This window comes from Camelina sativa, chromosome 14, assembly GCF_000633955.1.
Source record: "Camelina sativa cultivar DH55 chromosome 14, Cs, whole genome shotgun sequence".
Lineage (NCBI taxonomy): Eukaryota > Viridiplantae > Streptophyta > Magnoliopsida > Brassicales > Brassicaceae > Camelina > Camelina sativa.
Genome location: NC_025698.1, coordinates 1,415,583 through 1,440,762, shown reverse-complemented (window position 1 = coordinate 1,440,762; position 25,180 = coordinate 1,415,583). Strand labels below are relative to the sequence as shown.

Sequence of the window (25,180 nt, the reverse complement as noted above, 5' to 3'; positions counted from 1 at the left end):
AAAAAAAAAAAAAAAAAAAAAAAAACTAGTAAAGTTCGATCATATCGTATTATCGTGACAACGATATAAAACGAAACCCTCAAATATATAACTACAACCAAAATATTAAAAAGTGATTTATATAATGAAACAAACATGGGTTTCGATTTGGATATTAATTATTTTCCTTTATTATATAGCTAGGTCCACTTTGACTCTTCTACTTATACTACTCTTCTTCTCTATTGTACACACTCGTGATCAACTATCTCAAGATCCAAAAACTCTTTTTTCCCTTCAAACATGGACCGATCCATGTTTCTTTCCTTATCACTAGCCTCACTCTTGGTCGGAGTCGTCTCAGCTGGTGACTGGAACATCTTGAACCAACTCAAAGGACTAGGTTCGTCGTCAAGCCAGAACGTTGCCGTTTCTTCAGGGATCAAGACGAACTTGAAAGGGTACTGTGAAAGCTGGAGGATTAACGTGGAAGTTAACAACATCAGAAACTTCGATGTGGTGCCTCAAGAGTGTGTATCGCACGTTGAAGATTACATGACTTCATCGCAGTACAAGGATGACGTGGCGAGAGCCGTTGATGAGGTCATTCTTCATTTCGGGAGCATGTGTTGTAGCAAGACTAAGTGTGATGGTATGGACGCTTGGATCTTTGACATCGACGACACGCTTCTCTCTACCATACCTTACCACAAGAAAAATGGCTTCTTCGGGTAAGTTATATTCTCTCTACCTTAACCGATTTGAATTGACGTGTGTCTTACTTTTTACTTATGAAGTATAGTAAAAAAAAACCCTAGCAGAACATTATTGACTTACTGTAATTGTAATTTGTAAATGCACTTTGGATCGGACTGAACCGACCGGATCTCTGATTAGAGAGATTAAAATTTAATTTTCGGTTCAGTTTAGTTTTGGATTAAACACATGGATTAATCCTTTTTTTCTTCTCATGATAATGGATTGGAAAACAGAGGAGAGAAGTTGAACTCGACGAAATTTGAGGACTGGATAAGGAAGAGCAACGCACCATCAGTTCCACACATGAAGAAACTTTACCACGAGATCAGAGAAAGAGGCATTAAGATCTTCTTGATCTCTTCCCGGAAAGAATATCTCAGATCCGCCACCGTCGACAACCTCATCCAAGCCGGTTACTATGGATGGTCCAACCTAATGCTCAGGTACAACTAAACCGGATATCGAATTTCAGTTTATGCATTCTCTAAACCGGTAATAACCATTGAAACCTTGATTAGCTTCACATCCACCACAAACGCCAAAACTGATATTGTAAACCAAACTCTAATTTGGTTACTATAGTCTCCAAACCAAAATGTCAAGTTTGTCCAATCTAAGTTGAGATAATATCGATTTGGTTCATATATTCGTTAAACCAATTCAAAACCAAATTGAGTGAAAAGCCAAGTTTCTCCATTACTTAAATACCTGAGTAGTTTTCATTTCACTTCAAGTGAGCACAAAACAAATTTTATACACCCCTCTAGTTATTCTGGTTTACTCTAACAAGAAAACTGAACAATGCAGGGGGCTAGAAGATGAGCAAAAGGAAGTAAAACAGTACAAGTCAGAGAAGAGGACATGGCTAACGAGTCTTGGTTACAGAGTCTGGGGAGTGATGGGAGACCAATGGAGCAGTTTCGCAGGTTGTCCTCTTCCCAAGAGAACCTTCAAGCTCCCTAACTCAATCTATTATGTCGCCTGATCAAAACAAAAGAAAACTATGATTCTTGTTTTTTCCCTTCTTCCTGTCATTTTACATCAAGAGACTTAAAAAACAAAGGTTTATTGACCAGTACCAAACAAACAAACAAATAGTATGGTTATATGTTCAAATCATATCAGACACGATCAACCAATGATTTTACAGTACCAAGTGTTAAAATGAGTGCTGCACCATTATTTATCTCTGTTCAAAGCTTTCNATATAACTACAACCAAAATATTAAAAAGTGATTTATATAATGAAACAAACATGGGTTTCGATTTGGATATTAATTATTTTCCTTTATTATATAGCTAGGTCCACTTTGACTCTTCTACTTATACTACTCTTCTTCTCTATTGTACACACTCGTGATCAACTATCTCAAGATCCAAAAACTCTTTTTTCCCTTCAAACATGGACCGATCCATGTTTCTTTCCTTATCACTAGCCTCACTCTTGGTCGGAGTCGTCTCAGCTGGTGACTGGAACATCTTGAACCAACTCAAAGGACTAGGTTCGTCGTCAAGCCAGAACGTTGCCGTTTCTTCAGGGATCAAGACGAACTTGAAAGGGTACTGTGAAAGCTGGAGGATTAACGTGGAAGTTAACAACATCAGAAACTTCGATGTGGTGCCTCAAGAGTGTGTATCGCACGTTGAAGATTACATGACTTCATCGCAGTACAAGGATGACGTGGCGAGAGCCGTTGATGAGGTCATTCTTCATTTCGGGAGCATGTGTTGTAGCAAGACTAAGTGTGATGGTATGGACGCTTGGATCTTTGACATCGACGACACGCTTCTCTCTACCATACCTTACCACAAGAAAAATGGCTTCTTCGGGTAAGTTATATTCTCTCTACCTTAACCGATTTGAATTGACGTGTGTCTTACTTTTTACTTATGAAGTATAGTAAAAAAAAACCCTAGCAGAACATTATTGACTTACTGTAATTGTAATTTGTAAATGCACTTTGGATCGGACTGAACCGACCGGATCTCTGATTAGAGAGATTAAAATTTAATTTTCGGTTCAGTTTAGTTTTGGATTAAACACATGGATTAATCCTTTTTTTCTTCTCATGATAATGGATTGGAAAACAGAGGAGAGAAGTTGAACTCGACGAAATTTGAGGACTGGATAAGGAAGAGCAACGCACCATCAGTTCCACACATGAAGAAACTGTACCACGAGATCAGAGAAAGAGGCATTAAGATCTTCTTGATCTCTTCCCGGAAAGAATATCTCAGATCCGCCACCGTCGACAACCTCATCCAAGCCGGTTACTATGGATGGTCCAACCTAATGCTCAGGTACAACTAAACCGGATATCGAATTTCAGTTTATGCATTCTCTAAACCGGTAATAACCATTGAAACCTTGATTAGCTTCACATCCACCACAAACGCCAAAACTGATATTGTAAACCAAACTCTAATTTGGTTACTATAGTCTCCAAACCAAAATGTCAAGTTTGTCCAATCTAAGTTGAGATAATATCGATTTGGTTCATATATTCGTTAAACCAATTCAAAACCAAATTGAGTGAAAAGCCAAGTTTCTCCATTACTTAAATACCTGAGTAGTTTTCATTTCACTTCAAGTGAGCACAAAACAAATTTTATACACCCCTCTAGTTATTCTGGTTTACTCTAACAAGAAAACTGAACAATGCAGGGGGCTAGAAGATGAGCAAAAGGAAGTAAAACAGTACAAGTCAGAGAAGAGGACATGGCTAACGAGTCTTGGTTACAGAGTCTGGGGAGTGATGGGAGACCAATGGAGCAGTTTCGCAGGTTGTCCTCTTCCCAAGAGAACCTTCAAGCTCCCTAACTCAATCTATTATGTCGCCTGATCAAAACAAAAGAAAACTATGATTCTTGTTTTTTCCCTTCTTCCTGTCATTTTACATCAAGAGACTTAAAAAACAAAGGTTTATTGACCAGTACCAAACAAACAAACAAATAGTATGGTTATATGTTCAAATCATATCAGACACGATCAACCAATGATTTTACAGTACCAAGTGTTAAAATGAGTGCTGCACCATTATTTATCTCTGTTCAAAGCTTTCTCCAGTCTTGCCTCAAATGGTGTTGAATGCCAACTCACACTTTTATCCTGCACTTCCACAAAATTGTCATTCTCTAGAAAAATAGATTCTTACACTCAGTTGGTTTTGAAAGTGATATGTCTATTGTACTTCATTCTTACCTCTCTGTACTTGCTGGTGGTGTTCGGTATCCCCTTGAATGCAGTTTCAGAGCCGCAATCAATTGTCTTTGAGTGATTACCCCAGTAACCACCAACTGTGCCTATAATAGGTGTCTCATCAGGGCTCTTGCTCGGTGATTTCCTGGGCGTAGATGAAGCCGAGAACTGTTTGATATCCTCCAGTGTCAATGCGCATAGTACAGGTCTATCATCATGGTTGATTCTAACCGGTTTTGATGAGTAGCTAGACTTGTGTTTCTCGGGTGTAGAGGTATACATATAGACGCTGTTGCAGTCACTACCTGTCTCAGATGTTGAGAGCCATGTTGAAAGGCTAGCATCAATGGCCACGTCTTCGTTTCTCAGTTTCTTGGGTTTGAAGCTGAGTGTTATATTATCATTCTGCGGGTCTGTGCCTAAAGAAGAGGAGTCCCTTTTTTCTTGTTGACCTGAGATGAAGTTAGAGTTCTCCTTTTGAGACTGTTTCTGCATTGTTCTCCCTTTGGATTTAGCGGATTTCCACTGAGTGAGATTCTCAACCGGGTTAAGTACTCCTTGGGGATCATAGTGGTTTCCTTTTTTAACACTTTCAACAGAACTTCTCAGTTGTGCCTCAATCTCCTCAGTCTCTTCAGTATAAACTTCTTTGATCGGGTTATGCAAGTTATCATCACTAAATCCAACATCACTGTAATATTCTTCATCTTCATCGAAATCGCTTTCACTGCAATCTAACTGATCCTCCTCTAAGTCGTCATCGCTTTCTCTGCAGTTCTTGTATCTGTGGTTTGAAGGATACGAATCTGAGGAGTTTGAGGCAACAACGTCAACGATCTCAGAAGAAGAAGACTTATCAGTCTTGGTAGACTCCAATGGCCTCTCTTCAGATTTGACTTCTTCTGTGTTCTCTTCCGAGAGGTTAACTTCAACCACAATGTGTTCATAGGTTTTGACTTTAGAGTCAAATGTGACTCTCTTCCTAGTCGGGCTTGGACTGCGTTTCACTTCAGCCTCGTCACTGTAAAATCAGCATATATTATTAGCTTTAGAACAAAGCTCACAAAACCTTGAATCTAGAGGCAAAAGGTACGCAACAAAATCAATCAATCACACTCACCAAATCTCAGTACTGATAGGAATCACAGAAGCTTTCGGGATTTCGTCAACCGTGGGGAATCTAACATTCACATGATCAGATTTCGCAGATTCCACAGAGAGTTTCTAATGCATTAACAAAGAAGTTCTTCGGGTCAAGCAAAATCAATGGAAGTTAAAATCGAATAAACACGGAGATGATCTATCTGGAATCTAGCGTTACTGAAGCAAATTCATCACAAACGACTGAAAAATGCGAGGGATTCTCAGGAAACTTACGTTTTCTCTAGCTTGATCGGATTCTTCCCTGCGTCTCTGACGCCGGCGATTCTTCCGGCCACCGAAGCAACCCCAAAAGCAACCCATAATAATCCCCGAGATTTTCAAGGTCTAGGGAGAGATGAAGAGTAATAATGCATTCGTGTGTTCGATCAAGCATTAAAATAGGTCGACATCGAAATTGAGGAGGAGCGGGGGAGGGGGGGTGTGGTGTTTGGTGGGGACGATCACTGAGAAGAGAGAGCGGGGGGAAAAAAAAGTGTTGTTCAACTTTGGGAATTGGGAATTTAGGGTTTATTTAGCATTTTTTTTTTCTTTTTCTTTTCTTAATTAATAGTGTGTGATTTGGGAGGATAAAGTAAGTGACCGTTACAATTTTGACCCACCAATGACACCTATCAAAGCTTTTTCTTAATTGGTCCGTTGCGCACCATTAATTTTAGGAAACACTTTATCGTTACAATTTATTTTTCATTAATCCCTATAAACATTAATTAATTTGTCATTAATCGGTAAGTTTTTCCAAATTTTTATAAGTTACAGTTTTCGAGATTCTTCTTGTTAATTTTGCCGTTTGCGTTTTATTAGATTTTATAAACCTAACTCAAGACTCAGTAGTCTCTTTTGTTTGCTGTCAAAGCTGCTCAAGAAAAAATTCAATTTATTTGTCTACAAAGACGAATCTGTTTTGTAATCTTACAAAAATTTAGAACACAAGATTACAACATATATAGTGAAACTAGAAACATGTCTGTGTATGTGTATTGACTCTTAAGTTAGCTAATAATAGGGTGTAACTTGTAACCAGCGATGGACTCCAAAAGCCATGTATGACCAACGAGGCGAGATCCAGTTTGACTAGCTAAAGCCTCCGCGTCATTAGCTCTTTGCCAAATAATCGTGACTTCTTCCCCTAAGGCACATCCAATTGGAGGATCAATGTTGTACACCACAATCGGTGATCTTTGGTCATCGGCACTGTTGCTGCTTTCTGCACCTAGCTCGTCCTCTGTGTTCAAGACTGTACCTCCAGCAACTTTGACTAGATTCTGAAGGTCTTCTTTGTATCCTTGGTAGAAATCTCCAAAGAAATAGAACTTCAAGCCATCAAAGAGCTTTGGTTTCTGCTCGACAAAGAAAGCAAAAGAGTGAGATATCCAAACACAGCACTTTCAAATTTTGTTTTGGTTTGTTTTTAATACTTACATTATTTGCTGCTCCGAGTCTTGCAGATTTCGGTCCATCTTGACATCCTTGACTATCAATATGAATCTCAAATGGTTCTTCATCAACAGGTTGAGAAGCTTCAAGGCTTGCTTTCATCCCTAGAAACAATCCGCGGTTGATAAGGGTGACGATGAAGAATTCTAAATGGTAAAAAGTAAAGAAATCTTGATTGAGCAAACTAACTTACAATCTGCATTGATAATCCATTTTCCATTCAGAATACCCATAAGAACCTTCAAAGTTCTTGTGCAAGCTCCTTTTTCGTCTGTTGAAGCAATCACATGTGTAACATTTGGGTTCCAGTACCTTGATATGGTTGCATTGAATTTAACGGCTAAACTTTCCATTAGATTCTGGGGAATAGCAATGCAATGATAAAATTAGTCTTTTTGTCTACCAAAAGTGGTAAATTCACAAACAGAGTTTCTTGTTTCTTATAAGAAGAGAATCTTTCTACTAACCTTATCACTCTTAGAGAGTGCTGATCCACAGAGAACAAGGTCTTTTGTAATAGCTGGTGTTTTTTCCAAAGAACATAGCTCAGCAGGAGTCCTGAGGGAGAAAGGTAATGAGATTTATTAGTTGCTATTATAAGAAAGAATAATAATGTCATACCGTAAGTTTTAACATTGTACGCTGAAAATGATTTATACGTTTTTGGCAGGGGTTCAGCTCTTGATACGCGATGTCCAGACTTCTCGTTTGGGAATTTGACAGAAGAATGAGCCGGACAAAGAAGAAGAAAGTCCTCCTGTAAACCAAGAAAACAATCTCACATTACAATTGGAACTTTGGTAAGTAATTCTTATGTGCAAATAAGAATGTGGCAGAACATACATAATCCCAACGGCATCTGGACATCTCCCTCGCACATGGAACATGATAGCTCCGCCGGCAAGACTTGACATAGCAGCCTAAGGCAGCCCCTTTCAGACTACATTTAGTGCACTTGATTTTCATTCCCCTTGCCAGTTCTGGTTTCAGGTTCTTCACTGTGTCACCTTCATAATAAACTTGCGGTGCCCTGAACATTTATTCAACTGCTTTTAGTAACTTCATTATGCATAAGGGTTTAACACCCTAGCCAAATTATATGCACATGGACTTGCAGGATCAAAGATGAGAAATTGTAAGTTATCATGTGTATACCATTCGATACATGCACTATGGACATGGATAACATTGGACCGGAAGATGTCATCTCCAACCACTGGTTTTCCCTTGGAGTAATGCAGCATTTCTCCAGTGGCCTAACAAATATTGATCCAGCCAATTGAGTAATACTTCAGAAATACAAAGCTCAGTTTTTAACCGAGGATAAGCAAAAGAAAGCTTCAGTTTTACCTCAGACACCCTAGCGGATTGGCAGAACCCACATATGGTTATGTTGGATGACGATTGATCCGAAACTATAAGTGGTTTAAAATCTGATGCCTTTGAGGTTTTTCCAATTTGCTGATCATCAGAGTTTGCAGAGCAGTTATCATTGCAGTCAATGTCAACAGCTTTTTGCATCAGGTTCTTCTCCCTCCTGGGGACTTTCAGATGATTCTCCATTGCTTCATAAGCGGTGATGTCACGTTTCCTTTTTGTATCTTGTTCTGTATGACGTTCGGGTAACTGCTGGAGACAAAAGATCAATACAGATTTTAAGTTGTTTGACCTCATGGACAGGAGGACCAAGAAAAACCAGATTGGAGGATATTCAAAACTGAAGTACACCATAATTTAATATGTCAATCTATGATTAAGAATGCATCATAATTCATGAACTGAACTGATGAATCAAAAATGGTCAGCTTATGAAGCAAGACGAGAATGCACCTGATGTTTCTGTACTTTAACATAATCAGTGGGATCATCTGACCGGAGGCTCTCCATCAACCGCAGCAAAGTCCCATCCTGAGTCATAGGATTCAATTTGCTTTCATGGATACCACAAATACGCTTCCTTGCAGCATTGCCAGGCTGCTCAGAAGCAGTGATGTCACTCGGACTTTTTGCAGCTTGTCCTTTATGACTTTCAGGTGTCTGCAGCAAGGTAAAAAAAAAGGATCATTAAGCCAGATGCATCAAAAATGATCAATTGTATTTGCTCTTACATGATTGCCATCGTCGTTCTCTGATTCGAACTCATATAATGGGAGATGATCCCGCAACTTCTCCGCAGTCCAATCCTGATGCTTAGGTCTTGGACTACTATCTTCTGAGGTTGGAAGAGGAGAACCATCATGACTAGAGAAATCACCACCATGATTGAGCTTGCTTGCATCCTTGTCAGTCATCTCAGAATCTTCAGATCCACCGTCTTTTGGGCTGTTGGAATTGTTCAGTGCATCGCTCTTATAGTTGCAATCATTGGGAATCTGTAATTGTGTGAGATGAACACTAACAGCTGAATTCAAGCTTTTGTATATGCTTATAACACTTTCCATGAAATGAAGGTTCCTCTGAGCTGCACGTGAAAGTAATTTACACAGTTGTCTTATCACAAATATTCAAAGAGAGACAAAAACACATTGAATCATATGAACACATTGAATAGGACTAACCCTTTCTGGGATATTTAGATTTGCACACAGCACAGCTTGATTCAACTTTCGAAGATTTGTGTACACATAAACTGTCAAATCGATTCCAGAGATATCAGAAACTAACGGAAAACAAATATGTAAAGAGTATAACAGAGGGAAGTAGACAATCTTACTCGCAGAAAACGTGGTCACAAGGAAGCAACACCGGTCGATTAAGCAATTTCAAGCTACAGATACATAAGATGTCATCGTTACGAATCCAATAACACCATGATACTAATCAATAATCGAACTAAAAATATAATTAAGTGAACAAAAGAAAGATGGGGGCGAAACGAACCATAGAGGGCACTTGAGCTCGAGCTCGAGCTTCTGGAGATGGAGAACCCATGGATTCATCAGCATGTTGGTAAAATCCGCCATTAGAGTACCGAAACCAGATCTAAGTGACAAGAAGCTATTAGTTTGATGCCGAAGAGAAGAGAGACGCTTCCTCGTTTCGTCTCCGTGCGATTGGTATTTACTTTGAGAGCATTGGGACACGTGTACGATTGATATCAATTGGCGGGGATTTTCTGTTTTGATTAAGCGGGAGAAAATGTGAATAAAACCGCCCGCTTGTTTGTTACGAAAATTTCGAAATATTTTGAATTTTCAGTTTCGTAGGCCCACTGAAAGCCCATTTGTTTGTTACGACGAGATAAGGATAAAGTCATAAAGGAGTAACTAACTCTAACCCTCTAGATTGTTCCGAGGGTTTTTATTGGCTTAGGGGTATATTTGGAAAGTGAGGACGCTTCCAAAAACTTTTCAACTCTTCCTCCCAAGGTCCCCAAACAGCACACACGCTCTCTCTTTCTCTCTCTCTCTCTCTCTCTCTCTCTCTCTCTCTCTCTCTTACTTTTCCTCCTAAACTCTGGGCTCTGCCGATGGCATGAGAAGTAGTTAGAGACACCGCGAACGATGGGAGCGAATTTGAAATCAATAACGGCTTCTTTCACTGTCATCGCCGTCTTTTTCTTGATTTGCGGTGGCGGAGCTGCGGTGGAGGATGAGACCGAGTTTCACGGCGACTACTCGAAGCTGTCAGGTATAATCATTCCGGGATTCGCGTCGACGCAGTTGCGAGCGTGGTCGATCCTTGACTGTCCATACACTCCGTTGGACTTCAATCCCCTCGACCTCGTGTGGCTAGACACCACTAAGGTACGTGATCTTCATTTCCGTTGTTTGATCATCGCTCCCTATTGTGTCGGTCGAGTTCCTTCTTGATGGTGTATCGCAAAGAAACATGTCTCATCTCTCTTACTGATTCATTAATTTGTCAACATTGACGCTTCTTGTTGATATTTCTTAATTTGAGATTAGAGTCATAGAAAACTGTTGACTCCGCTAGTTTTTTCCATCGCTTTTGGTTCACTGACTGTTGTGCGATGAACGTGAAATTAGTATTCGCTTTGTTTGGCTCAACTAGATCTGCAAGTTGTTCAAGGATAAGAGTGTGCTCCATAGTAGTTAGAAAACGTTAGGTCAAACGATTTACAAGTGCATTGTGATTCATTTGTTTGTTGATTACTGATCAACGTGATGGATTGTTTACAGCTTCTTTCTGCTGTGAACTGCTGGTATAAGTGTATGGTGCTAGATCCTTATAATCAAACGGACCATCCCGAGTGTAAGTCACGGCCTGACAGTGGTCTTTCAGCGATCACAGAATTGGATCCAGGTTACATAACAGGTACTTTTGAATTGTTTATCTTTCTTTTGAGTTTTCTTGAATTGAAAAAGCTTTTTACTGTGATAATGTGGCTAAGTACATTAACTTGGTTGTTTTCAGGTCCTCTTTCTACGGTCTGGAAAGAGTGGCTTAAGTGGTGTGTTGAGTTTGGCATAGAAGCTAATGCAATTGTCGCTGTTCCATACGATTGGAGATTGTCACCAACCAAATTGGAAGAGCGTGACCTTTACTTTCACAAGCTCAAGTTAGTCCTCATCAGGCTAATGTCTTTTATCTTTTTCTTTTTTTTTTTTTTTAAATTGTAAGATAAGCAAAGAGCTCTGGTCGTCTTCTCTTTTGCAGGTTGACCTTTGAAACTGCCTTAAAACTCCGTGGCGGCCCTTCTATAGTCTTTGCCCATTCAATGGGTAATAATGTGTTCAGATACTTTCTGGAATGGCTGAGGCTAGAAATTGCACCAAAACATTACTTGGAGTGGCTTGATCAGCATATCCATGCTTATTTTGCTGTTGGTACTGCCCAAATATCCTCAACTTACCATTTTAATTTCTATCTACTTTGTGACCTGCTGTATTGAGCTCAATACCTGATTTGTTGTTGATTTAGGAGCTCCTCTTCTTGGTTCAGTTGAGGCAATTAAATCGACTCTCTCTGGTGTAACATTTGGCCTTCCTGTTTCTGAGGTGACCTCTGACTTCTTATTAGTTTTAATTAGTTGATATCCACCAGGTCTTGTAATTCAGGGATTTTTTCCTTTGAAAGTGTTAGTTTTGTTAATCAAACCGCTGTACTCGATATTGTATCTGTAGATCTAAAAGTGGCTAGTTGTCAAGGAACATATTGTGGATAGTTTACCTGTCAGCGACATCTGCTAATATAGCTAAACCACATGTACACTGACTTTGTTTCAGATTATTATGTGACATACTGACATGCGCTTCTCATGTTTTTTGTTGGCAAGGCTTCAGGGAACTGCTCGGTTGTTGTCCAATTCTTTTGCCTCTTCGTTGTGGCTTATGCCATTTTCAAAGAATTGCAAGGGTGATAACACATTCTGGACGCATTTTTCTGGTGGTGCTGCAAAGAAAGATAAGCGCGTATACCACTGTGATGACGAGGAATATCAATCGAAATATTCTGGCTGGCCGACGAATATCATTAACATTGAAATTCCTTCCACTAGCGGTAAGACTCTGTATATGCATCTGTAACGCCAACAAAAATTAACACCAAGAATGTTCACTCTTATATTTCGTTCCTTTGATGCGTATCCAACAGTTACAGAAACAGCTCTAGCCAACATGACTAGCATGGAATGTGGTCTTCCCACCCTATTGTCGTTCACAGCTCGTGAACTAGCAGATGGGACTCTTTTCAAAGCAATTGAAGACTATGACCCAGATAGCAAGAGGATGTTACACCAGTTAAAGAAGTACGTGACCTTTCTTTTTGATAAGAAATAATGCTCATCGACCAACACTTGCTGGCTCCTTGTACTTCAACTTTTCTGTTTAAATCTCTATATCAACTGTACATATGCTTTGTCTATCTTAATATAAGAGAAAAGTTTTATCAGAAACGTTATTATTGACTATCAGTGTGCCCTCTCTTAATATTATAGAATGTCTCTGTCGCTTACAGTTATGAAGGCAAAAGAGGGTTATTTAGTTGATTAATTTTCACAATTGTGTAGTTTGTTCTGACTCTGGCAGGGACTAATAGTGTCAATTGTGTTTTACAAATCTTAGTCATTCTTCAAAATAAAAATTATATATAACGTGCTAAGTGTACCTTGCAGGTTGTATCATGATGACCCTGTTTTTAATCCTCTGACTCCTTGGGAGAGACCACCTATAAAAAATGTATTTTGCATATATGGTGCTCATTTAAAGACAGAGGTATGATGCATTCTCCATATTACATTATGTGTCTGTTTTGTTATTATATCCTTTTTGTTTTGCAAATGCATTCTCCATTTGTTTTGCAAGATCCTTTTTGTTTTATGCTTTTATAATTTCCCTTGCGTCTTATTCTTTGAAGTGTTAAAGATACTAAATGTACGAAGCTGTCTGTAATAGGTTGGTTATTACTTTGCCCCAAGTGGCAAACCTTATCCTGATAACTGGATCATTACTGATGTCATCTACGAAACTGAAGGTTCCCTCGTGTCAAGGTAAATTTCCGCAATAGCAGAAGTAATCAGGAATGCAAGGTCTTCTGTGTCCGTCTAGTAGCGTGTTATCCTATTTGCATAAGCAAATTATTGAAGAGCTTAAGTACTTTTTAATCATTCCTTTTGAGCTTAGTGGATGGTCACTGGTCAGTGGCTTAAAGAAGGAGGTGTGAAACTATTTGCATGAAACATGACACTTATATCAAAAAGAACCCACTTCTAAACTTTGTATACTTAGGAGTAGTCGTCCTTTTAAACTTTTTGCTTAAGTAACCGTAGACTAGTTCATATCTTCTTGCTGCAATATCTGCAGGTCTGGAACTGTGGTTGATGGGAATGCTGGACCTATAACTGGGGATGAGACGGTAAGCTCAGAAGTTGGGTTTCAAATTATTGTGTTGCAAAACTACTGAAGACTAATAATACAAGATTTGCTTCTGGAACACTGCTTGCTATGTTCTCTAGTACACTGCAATACTGACTCTCCGCTACTTTTACTGATTGATGATCTCTTATAGGTACCCTATCATTCACTCTCTTGGTGCAAGAATTGGCTCGGACCTAAAGTTAACATAACAATGGCTCCCCAGGTACCCTTTTTTAGTTCTTCACCGTAAATAGATTAAGCTTTAAGTGCACTTTTCTGGTTATATGTTGAGTCACCAGCAATTTGTCCTTCTAAAAATCATATACATCTCAAGAACTCATATAAAGTTATAAGAGATTCTCATTGGGATAATAAAACAACAGCCAGAACACGATGGAAGTGATGTACATGTGGAGCTAAATGTTGAACATGAGCATGGGTCAGACATCATAGCGAACATGACAAAAGCACCAAGGGTTAAGTACATAACCTTTTATGAAGACTCTGAGAGCATTCCAGGAAAGAGAACTGCCGTCTGGGAGCTTGATAAGAGTGAGTAACGAACATATGAAAGAAGCTCTCAGAGAATCTTGCATTGGTTTTTGATTTTTTGAGTAATCATTTTTGTGCAGCAAATCACAGGAATATCGTTAGATCTCCAGTTCTGATGCGGGAGCTATGGCTTCAGATGTGGCATGACATTCAGCCTGGTGCGAAGTCCAAATTTGTCACCAAAGGTAAAAAAAATAATATTATTGGCTCTTCTATCATCAGTTCCTGTTGCTTTTGGGTACAAATATAACTACTTTGTCGCAGCCAAGCGCGGGCCACTTAGAGATGCGGATTGCTACTGGGATTATGGGAAAGCCTGTTGTGCTTGGCAAGAATACTGTGAATACAGGTTTCACTCTCCACTTCCCATCCAAAGTTTCTTATCTATCTATTATTTTGGAATCTGTAATTTACTGATTTGGTTGCTGTAATTATATTGTGAAATCAAATATACAGATACAGTTTCGGGGATGTTCACTTAGGACAAAGTTGTAGATTGAGGAACACATCTGCTAATATGCTGCTCCAGTACATATAAATTTCCTCGTTCAGGTCACATTACTTAACATTTTTCCCACATTCTCTTGTTATCGTGGATATATTTTGGATGTCACACAAACAACAACAAACTTCAACCAATTTTACTTTCTTTTTTATAATTTGTTACAGCAAATGACCTATTCCTTCATCTGCATTTTCCTCTCCCAGTAAGAAGAAAGAAAGAAAAAAAGGTTCAAAACGGTCAATTCTTATTGCTCTCTCTATTTCTCACGCAAAGGTATTCTTTTGTGAATTTTTTGCTATTACGAGCATATGATATTTTGGGTACAGCTAAGAGTGCAGTTACTTTGATCGTCACGGCTAAAGTAGTGTAAACCCATATTAAAAGAATTTTTCCTTTTTTCTTCTTCTTTTAACTTCAAGTGCGATTTGGTCTATTCCCCTTTCAAATTTCAATAGAGAGAAAAATAACAATTCTGAGTATGTTGTTGCTTTTGCTTGGTAGTACCATTTATACTCTAGCTTATTGAGTTCGCAAAACCGTATGGAAGACAATGAAGATTTTGGTTGAATTAATGATAATATAAACACGACAATGTTATCATGACCACACACACACACAAAAAAAAAAAGACATTGTTATACTTTTCTGACTGAATTATAGAGGGATAGATGATTTTTATATGATTAAACCAAAATATATCTTTATTTATGTATTTGTATATGATTAAACCATAACAAGTTAAAAGTAATAGTTGAGAAATAAGAAGTGAAACTTTTACTTTTTATGGATTTTACGTTTTTTGATAAGCAACTGGGAGAGGGGGAGAGGGAACAAAGCATAATTAGGTGGAGGAATTAAAGTGCTAGGTGGTGTGATGGTTTGGTAATGGTTGAACATGAGTTTTGAACTTTTTATACGAGAGTTAATACTTTATATATCGATATTAAATGTTTTTAGTCAATTTTATGGTCCCCCTCAAATTGGGGTCCTTTGATTTTTTTCCAACTCTATTTGCCTCCCTTATTAAAAAATAATGGACATGCATTCGTTCATTTTTTTTTTTTTTTTTTTTTTTTAAACTTTGCATTAATTATTCAGTCTATTGGATGAAACTATCCAACACACATCAATTTTCATAACTTCGTAAGAAAATATAAGTTTATATATTATATGATTAACATAATAACTTATAATAAATCTAAAATATTAAAAGTTACTACTACTTAAAATGTTATGATAAAAATAAAATGTATTAATTCATTTAGATACTAGCTTTTCTCATATAGTATATATCTATAATATATGGGTGATTCTTATATCCTACATGTCAATTAACTACATAGTTTTCATATTAAATGATTATTTTGATATTATGGTTTTAAAATATTTAGTGTGATATTAATAACTCCTGTTTTAATCGAAACTCAAACTAATTGCAAAATCTGTTGATATAAGGGGATTAATAATTGTCATTTTAAATGCTCAACCATTATTATTAGTTTTGTCTTAAACTGGTCGTTTCTTGAATTTGATTTCTCGTCATCGTTGAAACTGTATAATGTTGAGGTGCTAACAAATAACTAGAAACTAGAAAGTAAACGAGGAAAAAGTCTAAACCTTTAATCAATTTGATTTCTCCCTAACATTTAGCGTGTGTGCGTGTTCTGCATCTACATTTAGCCACATATAGAAAGAGAAATTTTTACAGAAAAAAATAAAAATAAAAAACAAGTAAAAGTAACTTAATAGTATTGTCGATCTTGTTCAGCACGCATCAAAGCTGCAAGAATTGTTTAGTAAAACTGATCTTTTTAAATTAATTTATTTGAATTCTACCATGTAAAAAAAAAAATTAAAAATGACTGGTATTTTTTTTCTTATAACTGACAAAATCATTAAATAATTAAAAAATAAGTTTAGTTCAAAATTATAAGTGATTGTGTTGTTTAATATAGTTATTGTATACTATATAGATCATGACTTCACACAGATGTTTGATGGATAAAAAAATTTAAAATCACATAATAGTCTTTTTTTATTTCAGAATCTCATAAAAGTACTGATCAAAGCTTTTTTTATGTTTTCGAAAAGGATGACCTAAAAACATAGTGCTCAGTATTTTGTAGTCAATATATGGAAATAAGAGGTTCATTCTCACTATAAGGATAGAGAATGATCATAGTTTATGTATGAGACTTTTATAAGTATTGGTTGGATTCCGAAACTTGTACTTTTAGTAGGCTTATAAAATTTATCTCGTACTTCGTATAACTTTAAGCCAAAGAAGCAAAACTTAAATCCCCAATTTGATTCCTTGTAGTTTCTACAACTTTTTTATCAGACTAATACACAAAAAAGGACGAATTCAGTCTATTTATGTTCAATGGGTAACCCAAAATTGAAGAAACGGTAAAGCAAAAAAAGGGCAATCCAGTAAATTCAAATATGGTGGCATTAATGTAATTGTGTTGAAAAGTGAAGGGTAATCTAAGCCTCCAGCCTCTATAAATTGTTGTAACCTACCCTTTCCCGTGACTTTTCTGTTATCCCCTCTCGTTCCCTCTCTCTCCCTCTCTCTCTTAAGCGCTCCGGTTTTATTCTCTCGCAATAAAAAAATAAAAATCTCGAAACTTTTGATTTTTTTTTTTTTTTCACCCCCCGACTATATATTTTTTTTTTTTGATTTGACTGTTTTACGAGACAGTCAAATATTTCAATTTTTTTAATTGGGTGCTGACGTGGCATGCATCCAATAGAGAAGAAGCACCATGAACACCAAAACGATGCGTCTTCCCCCACGTCGTGTTCTAACGGCGGATAAACGCAAAGAAAGAGACGGCGCCATCTCCTCCGTCACTGATAAACCGCCGGAAATCTCCGTGAAGAAGCTTCCTCCACCGCCGGTTAATCCCATTTCCAGGAAACCTACAACCGCAGGAGCCGAGCCGGTCGGCTCGAGCCAGCTGATGTTAGCCGGTTATCTGAGCCACGAGTTCTTAACCAACGGCACACTCTTCGGAGAGCAATGGAACCCGGCTCGAGCCCAGTCAGTCGATCAAAGGAAGGTGAAGCCGAGCCGTAGTATCGAGACGGCTGAGGAAAGTGAGCCGAAACGGAAGAGGTACATGGAGGTTACAAATCTTCTCCGGTCAGATGGGGCCCACCTGCCCGGTATCGTCAATCCTGCCCAGCTTGCCCGATTTCTCAAACTCTGATCGGCGTAAACCGGCGTCCACGTGGAGACAGATCATTGGTTTGTCGCCCGGCAAGCGAGACAGCCGTTAAACCGAAACCTCTCTCTCTCTCTCTCTTTTTTTTTTTTCTCTTCAGTTTTTTTTTTTTTTTTTTAATTCGTCTCTCTGTGTAAAGCTCTCTCTGTCTTCTCCTCATCTTCTTCCTCGGAAATTGACTGAGAAAGTTTTAGGGTTTGTTGTTTGAGGTAGATGGTTCCGTTCTATTTGTACATCAGAAATATCAATTAGTCAATGGATTATATGTTCTCTCAAATCAGAAAGCTTGAAACTACCTCTTAAATTATTTAACTTTTCTTGTGTTCTTTGATGGATCCACAGTGGATCTTTTATCAATTTGATCGGAGATCGTATTTGATTTATACATGACAAGAATTAAACTTCAAATCTTGATAATTTCTTGTTTTCTCTTCTAAAAATCTGAACTTGGTCGATTGATCTTAGATATCGAATGCAGTTTTAAGGAGATTTCAATCTCCGGCTCTGGGAAAACAAAAAAAAAATAATGGTGATGACCTTGTTGTATAGACAGTGTCAGTTTTGGATCTCAAAAACGCTATATGCAGAGCTTCTGAAATACACACACTTTTTCTTCGAAGAAACCGATGATCGTTCCATCTCTGTTTTGTGGAAGATATCGATTGCGCTCCATTGGTGTGACGCGTTTGCGTTTGTAGCTACACAACTTTCCAGGTAAAAATATCTCTTCTCTTTTTGAACTGAAGGGATTACACCTAATGTAGCATAACCTGTTGCTTAGTCTATGTTGTTTTTGGCAAATACACGTTGAATAGAACAATGATAACTATTGAATTTGAGGTGCTTGTCTATGCTGTTCTGGGAAACAAAATCACAGTGCTGCCTGCCTCTTTTTTATTCAACATCATAGTAAAATAAGAAAGAACAAAAAATTGAGCATTTCTTGTTTAGTCTTTCTTCTTCTTCTTCATTAACTCGGCTATTCTATTGGATATGCAGTAAGCAGTGGACTGAATGGTGATCATAGGATTCACACCAAGAGCTGTAGGCAGAACACTTGCATCACATACATACAAATCTTCCGCCTCCCAGCTCTCTCCTTTTCCATCAATCGCTCCTTCCTTTTCTGTTGCACCCATACGGCAACATCCCATCTGATGCGCTGTGAACGAATGAGTCCAATGCTTACTCATCGACATTACTCCTGCTGGCGCCTCCACCGTTTGCAAAAAAGCCTCTAGATCGTTATGTTTCATTCCATCACACTTTATTCTCTGCCCATCGCTCCTGTATGTGCCCACCTCCGCTGCTCCTGCTGCAGCTAAGATCTGCAGTGCTTGCTTTAACCCAATCGTCAGATTCTCTTCGTCGGCTTTCGTTAATCTGTATTTGACAATGCCCCCTTTCACCTCTCCCACACCTTCATCTCTCACCATGACAAAAATATGAGACGTCCTTGAGTATTTGGCAAGTCTCTCCTTAATGTCTGACCCAGAGACCCACGGGACTAGAGCTGCGAAAGTACCTGGTCCTATAGCAGGAGTCTCCAGTGTGATGTTAGATGTGGTAGAGTCCATTGGATGCACATAGTGCAGTGCAGTCACTATCTCTCCCTCATGAGCTGCTCCTTCAAAGTCCGATTTTTTTTCCGGGAAGTAGCCCCAAGCCATCAGGATAGGGTGGATATGGAGACCGCGACCAATGTTTGGATTCTTCAACCCGCTCGAAGCCAACAGCTGCGGTGTCTTAAGCGACCCACAAGCCACAATTGTCACTTTGGCATTGATCTGAAGCTTCTTTCTTGTTCGGTTGGATAGAGAAGCTGCGACTCCCAAACATCTTTTTTTCCGTCCGCTCTCCTTTCTTTTGTGAGCATCGTTTTCCGCCAAGATCACTTTCTCAGCCTTGCACTGTGTTAGGATCACGGCATTGTTGTTAACTGCATCAACCAGCCAGGTTAAATCTGTCCCTCTTTTCTCTCCAGTTGGGCATCCAAAGGAGCAACTACCGCAATAATGTCCGTCAGTTGAGTTCCTTGGCACTGTTGTCACATCCAACCCAAGCTTCTCGCAACCTTTCCGCAGAATCTGGTTCTGAAACCCTTCTCTGATGACTCTCTCAGTGACACCTATCCTCTTGCAGACTCTATCCATCGCTGTCTTATATTTCTCGCTAGAAAACACTGAAATCCCTCGTTGCACTGACCATTCCTCTATGATAGCATCAGGTGTTTTTAAGGATGCTGCCCAGTTTACCACAGAGCCACCACCGACAGTTGATCCTGCCATGAACCGAAACCTTCCATCATGAGTCATTAACAAGCTATTTGACTCAAACATCTCAAACGTGGAAGGACCCTCGAGTGATGAGTAGTCTCTGGGGACAAAGTAGTTCCCTTTCTCGAGAACTACCACTCTAAGGCCTGACTTAGCTAGGTTTGCAGCTGCAACTCCTCCACCACAGCCAGAACCCACTACCACTGCATCGCACTCGATCTTGTAAGTGTCACTTTCTCTGTCCTCTGTGACTTTAAGACCTTTGTTGATCATACGTTGCTTGATGGTCATCTCATCTTCTTTATCAGTCTCGATGATCCCTTTCTCTAGAGGTCTTTCCTTGTGTTCCATGCCCTCGCTTTCATTCATGTCGACGCTATAACCAATTGCATCCCATGCTGGGTTTTCTGTATTTTCATCTGTCTGTTCATACATATGAGTTAGTAAGAAAAAAATATGTATAACCATGATTGGGATTAGAAACACAGCTATGTTGTTGAGTGCATTGCATAGAACCACACATCATTATTATAAAAGTATATCTGCCATATGATTCATGTTTGCACCTTTTTATGTTCAGTCATACACTCATACTAGTGGAAATTTTCAAACAAACTTCCATAATCTCTAAAGAAACTAAATGGCTTGTAATAGAAACATGCAGAGGAAGATGGAAGACGTTACCCATGTGAAGTAATAGAACAAGAAGATGGCTTTGATCATCATAAAACCGATTCTTGCTAAAGGATTATACCACTGTGTGTTCCATCTCTGAAGAACCTTCTCCCTCTTCTCGAGAGAGATTTCAGAGAATTTGAGAAGAAAAGGCCAATTCGCCTGATCAAGACAGACTAACCCGCAAAGCAACAAGGTCCCCAATCTGAATGTAAGAATTCTCAAAACTATTCTGACCACTATAACCGTCACTGGTATTGCCTTTGTCGCCAGCAGCTCTGCGACCTGTTTTTATCAGTTTATCCGTATTTCACTTACACATGTAAATTAAGTTGTACACTGGAGATAACGTAAGAAAATCTAGCTTTCATCACTCTAACAAAAGCCCTTTATTGAGATGATAGATAAACAGAGAAGGCTAAGTTGGAGAAAAAAACCTCATCTGGTCGAACATGAGGCCCAGAAGAAGACTTGAAGAAAGATAAGAGTGCATCATTGCGTAAAACCTTCAACTTCATCTCAAGATCTAAGCTCTGCAATGGAACAGGAGGCAAAATAGCCTCGCAAATGGCAGAGAGGGCTTGAAGGTCAGATGGCGAGAAGCCATGGCTGACGTTTTCATGTTTCGTATTCCATCTCAACAAAGGGTTTCCTCTTCTTCCTACCATTTCTTCTGATTTAAGCTTTGAGGTCTTTTACTCTTTTCTCTTACCCCTTCCTTCTTTACACAAACATATATATATATATATATATAGACATGCGAATGAATTGATTATGGTCTGATCATTTCTCTGCAACAACGTTGTCCGAGAATCTAAGGCGGTGCCTTAAGTGTTGGGTAATCGAAGAAAAATTATGAAAGGAGTTTGTTTCTTTTTTGAGTTTCTAGATTATGTTTTTGTTGTTTGCTTCAGTTGCGTCTGTGTTGCATCGTAAACCGAGACCACACACACGTGATATGACGTAATGTCATATCACGTGTGTGTGTATATCGTATTTATATGCGTATTATACAGTATGAATACGTATTACGTATATGTGTCTTCAGTCAGGTGTGGGATTTAACGGCGATCCACGTGACAAACGCTGGCATTGTACTGTTGTCACACATGTTACATGTGTATTTTTGAAAAAAAAATATAAAGCTGTATTTAGTCCTTTTTTGTTTTTTATTTTTTGCCGGCAAAATAACTTTGTATTCATAAAGATTAGGGTACATTGTTCCATAATATTACAAACTTTGTTTTTGCTATTCTAGCACTTTTAGCTAGACTATCAGTTACAACATTTAAGCTACGAGGTATCTTGACGAAAGCTATTCCTTTATAGGATTTGGCAATGTTCTTAATGTCCTGCATCTGAGTAGCTATAGGAGCTGTATTTAATCTTATATAGTTTTAGTATATCTGTATATGTTTTGCATTTTTGCACCAAAAAAAAAAAATATATATATATATATATATATGTTTTGCATATTACAGCCTTTTTTTGTTGTTGTGTGTTTGTTTGTGTTTCAGGTCAATAATTATTTTTATTGTTTTTTTCTCGTAAGTGGCTCTGTCGCATTATATTTTTTTTTCCAAACTAAAAGTAAAAGACATAACCGATTATGAAAAGTGAAAATACAATTGTTTATTTTTCTTCTTTAATTACATTACAATATTACATACATCATCCTCAATTTTTAGTTGAAAGGCTAATACGTCTTGTGTCATGGATTTCTTGCGTCATGGGTTACATCAACTTTTGTAACATATTTTATTCCCAACAATTAGAAATAACAAATCAGTCGGTTCTAAATTTCTAAAAGTGATTAATTACAAGTGGTTGGTCTCTAAACAAACCAATCTAAATATGAGTCTGCATATTATTTTTATCAATTGATTAAATTTGTTTTTACTAACAACTGCCGATTCTCTTTACAGTTTTACCAAATTAAGATTAGAATACAGAACAAACAACAAAATTAGCCTCGTAAATTTTAAATCCAATCTCAACTAAATATCGTTCACTTTAATTAGTTTTTTGTTTTTCCTCTGTCACGTTATTAATTAGTTCAATGTCTGGAAACCAAAAACTATGATTTTAGCTCCCAACATTCTCTACTTCCTATTTCTTTTTGTTCATAATTGAACATCTTGATTCAACTTTTTTTTTTTTCAAGAAAAAGAAAAGTTATAGGTCGTAGAATGTTGAATCAAAATGTTTTTTAAGGAAATCATCAACAATCGCTCTTAATCGAGCCGAAGTGAAGAATTACGTGATCTCTTTTCAGTTTTGAATTCATATGATTCTTTAATCATAGTTTCCAGGGAAGAAAAAAAAAACTAGTAAACACACAGAATAGTTTCCTCTTTTTTTTTTTTTTTTTTCTTTTCTTTTCTCTTAGAAACAATATATTTTGATTTGTTTTGGCGATTTCATTATGTCCAACTACAAAATGAAGGGCCTCTTCAAGGGTCTTAGGTTTATTTCTCAAATATTTGGTGAGTTTTTTTTTATTTACCCTTATGTAAATATATTTACACTGTATATATCTTCTCCGTTTGTTTATCCTTTTTTTTTTTTTGAACAAACCTCCGTTTATTTATCCTTGTTACATTTTTGTGAATTTGCATAATTTATAATGCAGAAAACGAGAAAGAGCCAGAGATGCAAATTGGAACGCCAACAGATGTAAAGCATGTCGCTCACATTGGTTGGGATGGAGGATCTGTCGATCAAAATCCACCCAGCTGGGTACGTATTTACAATATCTTTTATATTTTCTTTTTCTCCCCAATAAATATAAGTATATTGGTATATATAACAACAATTCATTATCATAATTAAACTAAAATTAATTGAATTTAGATGAATGATTTTAAAGTATCGGGTGGATATTCATCGGCGCCTCTCGGAAATATCAAGGAGGATGTTTCATGCATTTCTGAAGGTAACTCTCTAATTAATTTGGGATACCTAGCTAGGTAGACTACTCTACTTTTTAAATAAATTTATTAGAAAAAAAAACTATGAACCATATGATTTAGGTTTTAGATCAGTTAAAGATAATAAGAAAGATGTTATAATACGTGTAGATTCGACTCGGTCACGAGATACACCTGCTGGACTTCCGAAATCGTCGAGAGAGCGTTCAAGCACGTTAGGTGGTGGTTCACCAGCAAAAGAACAACGATCACGACGTGGATCTTCGCATTCAAGTAGTGGAAACCCTAAATCTTCACGGAGGTCGAAAGAATCTTCTGATCAAGATATTGGTTCAAGAAAATCTCGTCGGAAAAAGTCAAAGGATAGTAGTTCTGTAAACGGAGGGTCTTCAAGATCGTCACGAAGAGCACGTGGATCTCAGACAGAATCAGTAAATGGTTCTATTGTGTCCGATGAAGGATCAATGATATCAATCGATCTCCACTGATATACATATAGATATCTATAATTAAAGAGACAATATAGAAAAAGTTCGGAATTTGTCTCATCAAGAGATCACATAGCTTTGGTTGGTTACTAGGAATAAGGATCATCAAGCTAATAATGTGTTTCCGATTTTTCTAGCGAGATATTATATATGTCTCGAACGATCAACTGAATTCGGATGTGGATTTTGTGTTGATATTTTGTCTCTCGGATTATTAAACTTATAACGCAGTATGCAATGCGCATGTGAGCGTGTACAAAGAAAATGAAAAGAAAGAGTCCATGTATTAGACGAAAACGATGTGACATGTGACATGTTTTCTGCATTATAGAAAAAAAAATTGAAAAATAGGTTTACCGGAAAAAAAAAAAAGAAGAAGAAAACGATGNTTTTTTTAAAAAAAAAAAAAAAAAAAAAAAGAACTAGTACATGGCTTCGTCGTGTGAAAGAACGTCAACAATGAACAAACTCCAAACCGATCGTAAACCGGCTAATTAAACCGGATGGTAGGTAGGTAATGCGTGTTGTTTTAAATGTGCGGTTTACTTACTACACATTAGAGGGTGTACCACCAGTCTTGTGTTTGTCTCTCTGTTTCACTCACGCCGGATCCGGAAGAACGTGTTGGGTTGAAAGAGAGAAGACGGGACGAGAGAATAAAATCTCGCCACCATTGACTCCGCATTTTTTTTTTGAATTTAATGACATTTTTAAAAGCGAACGTTTCTTATCTTCCTCCTATTCATATGGAAAGCATTTATATTTCCTTTCGCCGTTTTGTCGCCAAGTTCATTGACATAGAGTCATAGAGCCCATAGAGAGAGCTCTCTTCTTCAGTATTTCGATTCTTTCGGCGCAAGTTTTCTCTTTTATTCGAAACATCCATAGCCCAAAATAAAATAAAATAAAAAACTCTGACAATGTCTATGGTGAGTTTGTATCGGAGGTCCCTTACCTCCCCTCCCGCGATTGATTTCGCTTCTGTTGAAGGCAAGGTGCGTTCCTCCTTTTTCTCTAGTTTTTGATCCATCCATGGATTCTTCTGCTTCTCGTTACCATACGATCGTTAATTTTGTTACTTGGCTCCGATCGGGTTTTCTCGGTCAACTCTGTTTTTAAAACCCTAAACCTCTTCCTTTTTCTCAAGTTTCGTTTTTTTTTTTTTTTTTTT

At 37.8% G+C, this 25,180-nt stretch overlaps 9 protein-coding genes and 1 long non-coding RNA gene across 12 annotated transcripts in view; 6 read left to right on the top strand and 4 right to left on the bottom strand.

Annotated features, from left to right (window-relative positions):
* LOC104738914 (acid phosphatase 1) lies at positions 210–1,877 on the top strand. The gene is made up of 3 exons (XM_010459125.2): positions 210–710; positions 972–1,181; positions 1,546–1,877. Exons 1-3 carry the CDS (start codon positions 283–285, stop codon positions 1,721–1,723), a joined length of 816 nt encoding a protein of 271 aa, XP_010457427.1. The 5' UTR covers positions 210–282; the 3' UTR covers positions 1,724–1,877.
* LOC109128794 lies at positions 1,410–1,942 on the bottom strand. The gene is made up of 2 exons (XR_002035105.1): positions 1,892–1,942; positions 1,410–1,719 (listed from the first exon to the last, which is right to left on the bottom strand). It is a non-coding gene; the product is annotated as an uncharacterized LOC109128794 (long non-coding RNA).
* LOC104738915 (acid phosphatase 1) lies at positions 2,053–3,745 on the top strand. Its single transcript, XM_010459126.2, has 3 exons — positions 2,053–2,568; positions 2,830–3,039; positions 3,404–3,745. Exons 1-3 carry the CDS (start codon positions 2,141–2,143, stop codon positions 3,579–3,581), a joined length of 816 nt encoding a protein of 271 aa, XP_010457428.1. The 5' UTR covers positions 2,053–2,140; the 3' UTR covers positions 3,582–3,745.
* LOC104738916 lies at positions 3,268–5,642 on the bottom strand. 2 transcript variants are annotated; one of them, XM_010459128.2, is made up of 5 exons: positions 5,315–5,642; positions 5,058–5,161; positions 3,941–4,958; positions 3,750–3,847; positions 3,268–3,577 (listed from the first exon to the last, which is right to left on the bottom strand). In XM_010459128.2, the coding sequence occupies exons 1-4, from the start codon at positions 5,399–5,401 to the stop codon at positions 3,776–3,778; spliced, it is 1,281 nt and encodes a 426-aa protein (XP_010457430.1). In that variant the 5' UTR covers positions 5,402–5,642; the 3' UTR covers positions 3,268–3,577; positions 3,750–3,775. The 2 variants fall into 2 exon arrangements, with proteins under 2 accessions (XP_010457430.1, XP_010457432.1); XM_010459130.1 differs by having other exon boundaries at positions 3,485–3,577; positions 3,774–3,847.
* On the bottom strand, positions 5,956–9,563 carry LOC104738912 (BRCA1-associated RING domain protein 1-like). Of its 2 annotated transcripts, none has more exons than XM_010459123.2 (13): positions 9,416–9,563; positions 9,249–9,302; positions 9,094–9,164; positions 8,644–8,996; positions 8,366–8,572; positions 7,886–8,164; positions 7,691–7,791; positions 7,379–7,565; positions 7,195–7,292; positions 7,003–7,093; positions 6,729–6,894; positions 6,521–6,639; positions 5,956–6,438 (listed from the first exon to the last, which is right to left on the bottom strand). In XM_010459123.2, exons 1-13 carry the CDS (start codon positions 9,496–9,498, stop codon positions 6,091–6,093), a joined length of 2,157 nt encoding a protein of 718 aa, XP_010457425.1. In that variant the 5' UTR covers positions 9,499–9,563; the 3' UTR covers positions 5,956–6,090. The 2 variants fall into 2 exon arrangements, with proteins under 2 accessions (XP_010457425.1, XP_010457426.1); XM_010459124.2 differs by having other exon boundaries at positions 7,886–8,161.
* Positions 9,908–14,889, top strand: LOC104738911 (phospholipid--sterol O-acyltransferase). Its single transcript, XM_010459122.2, has 16 exons — positions 9,908–10,281; positions 10,678–10,813; positions 10,913–11,057; positions 11,156–11,325; positions 11,420–11,496; positions 11,782–11,998; positions 12,092–12,245; positions 12,612–12,711; positions 12,892–12,986; positions 13,300–13,351; positions 13,505–13,576; positions 13,737–13,905; positions 13,986–14,090; positions 14,170–14,254; positions 14,362–14,457; positions 14,575–14,889. Exons 1-15 carry the CDS (start codon positions 10,039–10,041, stop codon positions 14,441–14,443), a joined length of 1,902 nt encoding a protein of 633 aa, XP_010457424.1. The 5' UTR covers positions 9,908–10,038; the 3' UTR covers positions 14,444–14,457; positions 14,575–14,889.
* On the top strand, positions 16,962–17,935 carry LOC104738910. Its single transcript, XM_010459121.2, has one exon. The coding sequence runs from the start codon at positions 17,179–17,181 to the stop codon at positions 17,623–17,625; it is 447 nt and encodes a 148-aa protein (XP_010457423.1). The 5' UTR covers positions 16,962–17,178; the 3' UTR covers positions 17,626–17,935.
* LOC104738909 (long-chain-alcohol oxidase FAO1) lies at positions 18,402–21,745 on the bottom strand. The gene is made up of 3 exons (XM_010459120.2): positions 21,029–21,745; positions 20,601–20,876; positions 18,402–20,339 (listed from the first exon to the last, which is right to left on the bottom strand). The coding sequence occupies exons 1-3, from the start codon at positions 21,257–21,259 to the stop codon at positions 18,588–18,590; spliced, it is 2,259 nt and encodes a 752-aa protein (XP_010457422.1). The 5' UTR covers positions 21,260–21,745; the 3' UTR covers positions 18,402–18,587.
* On the top strand, positions 22,504–24,319 carry LOC104738908 (CRIB domain-containing protein RIC8-like). The gene is made up of 4 exons (XM_010459119.2): positions 22,504–23,077; positions 23,224–23,330; positions 23,445–23,526; positions 23,672–24,319. The coding sequence occupies exons 1-4, from the start codon at positions 23,017–23,019 to the stop codon at positions 24,007–24,009; spliced, it is 588 nt and encodes a 195-aa protein (XP_010457421.1). The 5' UTR covers positions 22,504–23,016; the 3' UTR covers positions 24,010–24,319.
* LOC104738906 (glutathione gamma-glutamylcysteinyltransferase 2) overlaps positions 24,477–25,180 on the top strand; it is a 3,799-nt gene continuing 3,095 nt past the window's right edge. Inside the window, exon 1 of the mRNA XM_010459117.2 lies at positions 24,477–25,004. Within this exon, the coding sequence (XP_010457419.1) occupies positions 24,930–25,004 (75 nt within the window). The 5' untranslated portion in view covers positions 24,477–24,929. The remainder of the gene's footprint in view (positions 25,005–25,180) is intronic.

Bases quoted from the DNA above. Each gene is read 5' to 3' on its own strand.
- LOC104738916 (XM_010459128.2), bottom strand. From the start codon at position 5,401: ATGGGTTGCTTTTGGGGTTGCTTCGGTGGCCGGAAGAATCGCCGGCGT. The intron at 5,162-5,314 runs GTAAGTTTCCTG...TTAATGCATTAG, and splicing joins CCGATCAAGCTAGAGAAAAC to AAACTCTCTGTGGAATCTGC. The intron at 3,848-3,940 runs GTAAGAATGAAG...GTGGAAGTGCAG, and splicing joins CCACCAGCAAGTACAGAGAG to GATAAAAGTGTGAGTTGGCA.
- LOC104738910 (XM_010459121.2), top strand. From the start codon at position 17,179: ATGAACACCAAAACGATGCGTCTTCCCCCACGTCGTGTTCTAACGGCG.
- LOC104738914 (XM_010459125.2), top strand. From the start codon at position 283: ATGGACCGATCCATGTTTCTTTCCTTATCACTAGCCTCACTCTTGGTC. The intron at 711-971 runs GTAAGTTATATT...ATTGGAAAACAG, and splicing joins AAGAAAAATGGCTTCTTCGG to AGGAGAGAAGTTGAACTCGA. The intron at 1,182-1,545 runs GTACAACTAAAC...TGAACAATGCAG, and splicing joins TGGTCCAACCTAATGCTCAG to GGGGCTAGAAGATGAGCAAA.
- LOC104738912 (XM_010459123.2), bottom strand. From the start codon at position 9,498: ATGGCGGATTTTACCAACATGCTGATGAATCCATGGGTTCTCCATCTC. The intron at 8,573-8,643 runs GTAAGAGCAAAT...ACCTTGCTGCAG, and splicing joins AGAACGACGATGGCAATCAT to ACACCTGAAAGTCATAAAGG. The intron at 8,165-8,365 runs GTGCATTCTCGT...TTTTGTCTCCAG, and splicing joins TTAAAGTACAGAAACATCAG to CAGTTACCCGAACGTCATAC.
- LOC104738915 (XM_010459126.2), top strand. From the start codon at position 2,141: ATGGACCGATCCATGTTTCTTTCCTTATCACTAGCCTCACTCTTGGTC. The intron at 2,569-2,829 runs GTAAGTTATATT...ATTGGAAAACAG, and splicing joins AAGAAAAATGGCTTCTTCGG to AGGAGAGAAGTTGAACTCGA. The intron at 3,040-3,403 runs GTACAACTAAAC...TGAACAATGCAG, and splicing joins TGGTCCAACCTAATGCTCAG to GGGGCTAGAAGATGAGCAAA.
- LOC104738909 (XM_010459120.2), bottom strand. From the start codon at position 21,259: ATGGTAGGAAGAAGAGGAAACCCTTTGTTGAGATGGAATACGAAACAT. The intron at 20,877-21,028 runs GTTTTTTTCTCC...TGATAAAAACAG, and splicing joins CTCATGTTCGACCAGATGAG to GTCGCAGAGCTGCTGGCGAC. The intron at 20,340-20,600 runs GTAACGTCTTCC...ATGTATGAACAG, and splicing joins TGTTCTATTACTTCACATGG to ACAGATGAAAATACAGAAAA.
- LOC104738908 (XM_010459119.2), top strand. From the start codon at position 23,017: ATGTCCAACTACAAAATGAAGGGCCTCTTCAAGGGTCTTAGGTTTATT. The intron at 23,078-23,223 runs GTGAGTTTTTTT...TTTATAATGCAG, and splicing joins GTTTATTTCTCAAATATTTG to AAAACGAGAAAGAGCCAGAG. The intron at 23,527-23,671 runs GTAACTCTCTAA...TAATACGTGTAG, and splicing joins TGTTTCATGCATTTCTGAAG to ATTCGACTCGGTCACGAGAT.
- LOC104738911 (XM_010459122.2), top strand. From the start codon at position 10,039: ATGGGAGCGAATTTGAAATCAATAACGGCTTCTTTCACTGTCATCGCC. The intron at 11,999-12,091 runs GTAAGACTCTGT...CGTATCCAACAG, and splicing joins TGAAATTCCTTCCACTAGCG to TTACAGAAACAGCTCTAGCC. The intron at 13,906-13,985 runs GTGAGTAACGAA...ATTTTTGTGCAG, and splicing joins CGTCTGGGAGCTTGATAAGA to CAAATCACAGGAATATCGTT.